The following is a 7,274-nucleotide window of genomic DNA, read 5'->3' as shown; positions in this document are numbered from 1 at the left end:
TATCATGTACATGTTAGATGTGGGAAATGTGGTCCTTGGAAGGACTACAAAATGCTACCAGGTGTAACGGGGCACTGCGACTTGTACTGTTTCAGTACAAGTCCATTTCGCACTGCTTCAGTTGGGAGTGGTGCCTTACGTTATTTTACGTACACTTGTACGTGCAGAGGAAGACTTCTCATAAGGCAACTAGCTTTAAGAGGGTAAAATAAAAACTGTATTAAATATAATTAAGTGTCTCTTGTTCTATCTTTGTAAATGCTAGCTTAATTATAATCTAATACTTAACATGTAAATGAATTCTTATCTCAAACTTATCTGTAACTTTCTCTTTGATTACTCCTACAGCTGATTAGTCTGCGAAATAAATAGGTATAATGGTCTATACCTATTTATGGATAAGAATTCTGAATATTACCAAATAAAGTAATATCCTGCAAATAGTATCTACCTTTTAAATAATATATTAATTAACACCCTTTAAGTGTTAATTTCATGTAACGATACACCCCGTTACATTATGGACCGTTCGCTGTTAAAGGATATGAAAACGGGTACTACAATCTAAGAGGACAACCAAGGAGCGATTGCCCTGGCGCAGAACTATGGCTGCCACGCTCGATTGAAGCATTTCGACATTCAGCACCACTTTATCCGAGAGAATGTGGAATGCGGAACGGTTTGCGGTAAAGTATTTCGAGATCAAGATGCAATTGGCAGATGATGCTCACGAAGTCTCTAGGTGCCAAGACGCTTAGGCTCATACGCAATGCGAGCGGAATAAAGTGCAAGAACACCGTGCCGTAGCGGTGAGTAAGAGTAAAAAGACTGCACCATTACGCACGGTTAGGAGCGGTTCACTGTCTTGCGTCAATATCACCAATTTTTTTTGGTAAAATCGGAACTATCAAGTCAAAATTGATAGTGATAATTACCTAATTTTGTACTTCTTTATATATTTCCTCTCGTAGGAGATAATATTAATGGAATGAACACCCAATACAATTGATCCACACCAAAGATCTAACAAAAACTACAGTAGAGGTTTTGTAATTAAATAAATGGACATCTGAATAATTATGACGACACAAATGTGTCTCAGAAAATTTTAAGCTTAAAGGCAAGACTATATGGGAAGGTTGTCGGACGCGGGAACAATACTACGATAAAATTCCCTTGCAATTAATTGGCTGATCTAACTTAATTAATAAAACTGCAAATGATAAAATTCGTAAAATTTCAATACCTAACTGTTGCTACTTCGCTTACTGCGAAAGCCATTTTGAATCTCGTCAATCGTCATATTGGACGTCTCCGGTACCATAAAGTAAATAAAAATAATTGACAGAATCGACGTGACAAAGAATGGCACAAAACTGTAATTCGTGACGGCCTCCTCGACGTAAGGAAAGCCAATGCCCACGACAAGTGTGCTGATCCACCTCACGGTCACGCAAATTCCGACCGCAGCACCACGAGCCGAATCCGGAAAGAGTTCTGCAATAATTGGCCACAATAACGGGCCAATACTCATGCCAAATCCTACCACAAAGGTACCAAGAAAGACCACAGAGAGCCACCCAATGTTGTACACGAGTGAAAGAGTGAGGCCAATACAACACAGTGCCATGGCCGAAATACCAGAAAATAGCATCGTGCGCTTCCGTAATGTCCTCATCAAATAAGCCGCAATGGGCACTGGAACAATATTTAGAACGTCAATAATCATGAGACCAACGCGTGAATCGGAAATTCCAGCATCTTTCAAGATCGACGACGAGTAGAAAAAAACAGCATTAATGCCAATCAATTGGTTGATACACGTCAATCCTAATGCAATCACAAGAGGCTTTCGAAACGTTTGGAACGTCAAGATTGTCCACGTATCTTCCGTGTGATTACAATTTGAAGTACTGCTTAGTGTCGACGGCAGCTTCAATCGACGATCGTTGGCTTGTATCCATCCCATCATCACATCGACATTCTCGGCGCCATACAGTCGTGTCAATTCAAGTCGTGCTTTGTCCTCTTGATTATTTGCAACGAGCCAAACGGGGCTTTCAACCATCAAAAAGAAGGACAAAATGACAAAACTAATTGCAAGACCAATGGGCATTCCTGCAATCCATCGGAATCCCGAAGATGTGTTCCAATACCAGAATGTCGTGGCAACGCCAAAGATTCCTAATGTCGCGGACAAGTGCGTGTTTGAGCCTAATGCATGACGATTCGATGGGGTCGAGATCTCGTTGAGAAACGTATTTACGACTGCCATGGCAATACCGTTCGCCACGCCCGTGACGAAACGACCCGTGGCAAACCACGTGGGATTCGGAGCCAGAACTTGAATGACAGACCCAAGGATCATGATAATGGCATTATATCGCAGTGTAGTCCGTCGACCCCACTTATTGGATGGAAAACTCGACGTGAGACTACCAAACATACCACCTACGATCCACGCATTCATCAATAGCGTCCACGTCGTGTGTGTATGACCCGGGAACATGAGACACGTTCCTTCCTTTACGGGACGCGCATTGCAGTCATTCGTATTGTTAAAGGTGCTAAGATTGATCTGTGAGTTTGACCAGCCGTAGTGTAAAGCTTCGAGCATAGAGATACAAACGGACGAATACACGATCCACGTGGGTTTTAAAGCTCGATTGGGCATTGCAAGACCCGAATTTTCATAGGGATTTTCAATGCTTGGTGTCGGGTTATTATTATTAGCTCGAGTCGACGATTGAGTCGCCATTTTCACAAACGTCGGGTTCTACGTCTTGATGAAAAATTAGGATATGGCCTTTATCGGACTAGAAGGAGGTTCGAGTCGTAGGATTTGCCTACCGTACGAAAACGTAACCACGCCTCGGCTAATGTTGTGACACTTTGAATCTTTGACCGTCTGGTGTGCACTGCCAGGCCGCGTGCATGTATTCTACGTAAGAGTTTTTTTAGTTAAAAGTGGTGGGGCTTCCTTCTTGGTTAATAGGGTGACGAGGTCATTTGATTGCACAAAAGAGGGCACAGCAACTGAATCATCATTTTTTTGATCAACTTGGCAGTGTCGCAACATACTAAAATTAAGTTAAAATCGCTGATCTTGTTGAATTACAGAATTGTTCACATGCTTACGGCAGAAGGTATTTATGGCAAGGAATCAGATTCATTTGGTGTGCAGGACTGAGCCACACATTTGTCCAAGGCATAGAATAACGAAGATACCAAGATGTTGCGCTCGACGTACGGACATGAGTAGATGCTATGCTGACTGCAATACGCGCTGGATCTATTAGATTTTTTACAATTTTCGATTGCGTTAATTTATGGATTGTAGAATGGTAAAGCTTGAATATGGCGTCATACTTGAAAACTGTGAATTGAAAGTAAGACCTTCGAGGCTCATGAAAGACAGAGCATAAAGTAATGACCACGAAGCCTACCCAAGATTCAGCTACTCTGAAACGTTTCTGTGCCTACGGTTAAGTATTAAATAGCAACCGTGTCACCAGTGTAGAGACCAATTGCCAAATGATAACCTACAATAATACAATTTTCTGAAATCGGGGTTGTTTTTAATTGTCAGCTGGTAGTGAATGAATGGATGACGTTAGCAAATGCAGGACACTCTCCAAGCAATAATGCTCAAGTGACAATTATCTTGTCGAAAGCGTTGCACAAATGAACGCCATTTCCATGGCATCCTCGTTTTCTAACTATGAAATCGGATATAATTTTATTGTTTCTTAAAGATTAATCACAAAGTACTAATATTTAGTTTTGATTGTGCATGACACTTTTTCTCAAATTTCATTTTTCAGTCAAGAAATGTGATTTGAATGTTGCGCAATGAACAATACGATCACGTTGAAAGCCATGGAGTCCGGAGTAACGGCATTTGGCCCGCCTCCAGCGTCAACGTACCGCTTTGTGATCCTGCATCAAGCCGAAAAGCTAAAACTAACGCTCGAAGATCGTACGACTAAGAAGCAGTGGTGGGTAGAATCGCTCATGCCTCTCCATCTAGGCTCAATTGTTCGATAAAAACGAATTCATTTGCAGGAGTTCCGGTTTCTTAGACGAGAAAGAGTACGTCACGAGTACAAATCGAATCCCAAATGCAAGTCTTATTGAATACATAAAGGTACGCATGACATGGATGTAATGACGCCATGGAGTATTTATAATTTCTTGCGAATCTAACGTGTTCTTTCAGGTCTTTAAAGATACTTTAGAGTATTTAGTCCGTGATGAAAAGACTGCATTAAAAAATGACGTTATGACTCAAGCCACCAATTTAGTGAACTCTAGTAAAATACGCCGCAAGCTGACGCTTCTTGGAGATGATGCCGTTCAATTGGAACTAGCCGTGAAAATACGAATACTTCAATCTGCGTGGACGGCAAAGTATGTATTTTATTTGAAGCCAGTCGCATTGGAAAGAATTGACATACTGGAGGCCAAATTTCGGGATCTTCAAGATGAGCTGGAAATGACAAAAAACACTTTAGACAAGGAAAAGCAGAAGCGAGTAGATGTTATGGAGGCTTTGAGTGAAGTAAAGAATAAACTCGTCGCTGCGGAGACAGAGCTTGCTAGCATGAATAAAGCCCAGGCCGTGGTGCGCTTAAACGCTGCCTCGGATAATGTCGCGGAGCTGAACGATAAGGGGCAAGTTTTGTGGAGCACGGTGATCGGAATCGGTTTTGCGTCAACTAAAAATGGATACGGAGTACGTTTTCTTGTCGCTGGATGGTATGTGGTCAATGCAACAATTTATTTGGCCCCTCAAACGAATGGGACTGATATCAAAATCGAGGTGAACGGAAAGTATTTACGATCGCAGCCTGCTCCATGTACGTTAAAACAAAATGCAAGCGTCACGTTTGCTATCACAACGTACTTCAGGAAAGACAATGAACTATCGATAGTCATCTCCAAATCCCCAAAGAATGTTGGAGCTAACCTTGATGCGTTTAGAGTCGGCAAGTGATTTGGCTTTGAAGTTCGTTTATACAGCCGCGATTTGAGGTTACTCGATCAAAAAAAAAAATTGAAGTTAATTTATTCTGAAAATAATTATGCACCAAAATCACTAAAAAAATGTTTGTCTATCAATCATACATATCCAGCAACACTTAATGTTGCTTGACGCTTTCCATTTTATTGAAGGTAGCACTATTATTTAATTATGTCGACTTTATTCGCATATGGTATCGCCTTCTCAAATCAGATCAATCTCACGAAGATATTTGTATGTAATTACTCCTCAAGCTGCCAAATTCAATGCGACGTCTGTTCGCCTAGCGATAATTCACAGATCATTTTAATCAGATACCGTGTCTCCCCGAGTTTGTGGCAGATGAAAATTAACTGTCGAATGTTCTTATAGTACATATTTAGCAGAGATTAGCTGGAAAATTTTTAGTCGATACTCGCAAACAGAGTCTACCAATTACTTAAGTACCTTGCAAGGCGAGAACTATAACTCAGCTAAAAAATTTCAGCAATATAGAGCATAAATAATTGCTTTATTTACAGCAGGCTTAGTATTTCATTTAAGCATGCAGATGAATACAATAAGCGCATCTAGTCGTTTTGTTGTCGTGTCTTTTTATAGACCTGGGTCTACACAATCATTGGCGGCAGATATGACACTAAAATTTATGAGACACTTGCCGATGAAGCCTGGTGTATAGTTACACAAAATTAACACTTAGATGTTGCTAAAAATATAGGGAGTTGTTATAACCACTACCTTTTCGTTAAATTCACTACCTTTTCTAAAGTACAAGTCGCACTTAACATTATACTCACTACTACAAACCACCCTCACTTGCAAAATGATAATGCTCTCTCCATGTAATGGGGCACACATCGGTTTGAGAACCGTTGTTGTGGTACATTTACTTTATGGGTAAAATACCCTCTTATCTAATATAAAATAGTTAGTTACTTATATTATTTATTATGGCGGCCAAAATCTATTTTTAATTAGTTAGGGTAAGGTTTATAGTTTTAAATAATTAAATAAAGTGCAGATCCCCTTTGGATCTTAAAGCGTTAAGTGCCTTTCTAAGGCTTGCGCATTGATCTGTAAGAGATAGAAGCCTTTATAAGGTATATACAACTGGGCACTAGTTGCCACTTGGTTCTACGAACCCCTCAATCCCTTGAACTAGGATTCCTTAAGCTTTAATAGCTTGAACGACTCCCTGAGTTGTTAAGCCCATTAGTTCAATAGAGCTAAGTGACTCTCTGAGTCTGAAAGTCTTCCTCTGACTTCAGGAGCGAGGTAGTTCCGCTATACCTGGTAGCACTCGTAGTCAATCTACGCCTGAGTCTTTACGAGTCTAATTTCTCACGAAAATGGAAGAGGTTCCAGAATTGTCAGAAGCGCAACGCGCCGCTTATGACAAGCTCAAAACCTTATTTGGGCTTGAGCACGTGGAGTTTATTATTTCCCACGGACCAGAGGTCCTCCATGCAAGGCTTAAAGCCTTCATGCGGAACGAAGCCTCCCTGATCGGTCATGTACAAAACCACTTAGCGGCATGTATGCCAACCCGGTTCATGTCTGTACTAGACTCAGAGCCGAGTGCTCGCCCTCTAACTGTTAATGTTAAGACATTTGAGGGAAAAGAGGGAGAAAATCTCCCTTTTTTGGATTAAGCAGATGGGAATGTCCATTGATTCCGCCTTGTTCTTAATAGAACGGCAAAAGGTAGCTATGGCCATTTCCAAACTTGGAGGTAGAGCCATGGAGTGGGCACTATCGTGCAGCACGTCCATAAACGACGCTATTCCCTCATGGGATTCGCTGAAACAGCAAATGACCCGCATGTTTGCACCGCCCGATCAAGCTTTTCGCATGCGAGCACGGCAAAAACTAGCCACTCGAAAGGGTAAAAGAACCCTAGGGGACTTTGTCCAGGAGTTGAGAATTATCATTGCATCTATGCATCAAGACCCGGTGCAAGAAGCAATTGTAGTAATCATCTTTATGGGGGGTCTCAATGAGGGCGTTGCCAGGACGGAATTGTTCCGATCTCATCCGGCTGCGTTTGGAGAGGCAGTTGCCATAGCGCTACGCGCCGAGTTTGACTTTAAGTCTGCTCGCGTTAGCACGCCTGTTTACCGAACAAGCTCTTCAAGCACATGGGTACCGTCTAATAGACCGGAACTTATTGATTTTAAGCCTCCTTGAGGAAGGAAAAGAAGCTCTTCAAGCAGTGGAACAGCATAAGACCATCCGTGGATGTTATATGTGC

At 41.5% G+C, this 7,274-nt stretch overlaps 2 protein-coding genes across 2 annotated transcripts; one reads left to right on the top strand and one right to left on the bottom strand.

The window, feature by feature from the left end:
* Positions 1–1,246: 1,246 nt before the first annotated feature.
* CCR75_007332 (uncharacterized protein) lies at positions 1,247–2,758 on the bottom strand (the record flags this gene model as incomplete). The annotated part of the gene is made up of 1 exon (XM_067965393.1): positions 1,247–2,758. The coding sequence occupies one exon, from the start codon at positions 2,756–2,758 to the stop codon at positions 1,247–1,249; it is 1,512 nt and encodes a 503-aa protein (XP_067816847.1).
* Positions 2,759–3,852: 1,094 nt separating this feature from the next.
* CCR75_007331 (uncharacterized protein) lies at positions 3,853–5,100 on the top strand (the record flags this gene model as incomplete). The annotated part of the gene is made up of 3 exons (XM_067965392.1): positions 3,853–3,998; positions 4,066–4,147; positions 4,220–5,100. The coding sequence occupies 3 exons, from the start codon at positions 3,853–3,855 to the stop codon at positions 4,994–4,996; spliced, it is 1,005 nt and encodes a 334-aa protein (XP_067816846.1). The 3' UTR covers positions 4,997–5,100.
* Positions 5,101–7,274: the final 2,174 nt, after the last annotated feature.

Source organism: Bremia lactucae, linkage group LG14 (assembly GCF_004359215.1).
Source record: "Bremia lactucae strain SF5 linkage group LG14, whole genome shotgun sequence".
In the NCBI taxonomy this organism is placed as follows: domain Eukaryota; phylum Oomycota; class Peronosporomycetes; order Peronosporales; family Peronosporaceae; genus Bremia; species Bremia lactucae.
The sequence above is the reverse complement of the archived record's forward strand: the minus strand, read 5'-3'. Positions and strand labels throughout refer to the sequence as shown.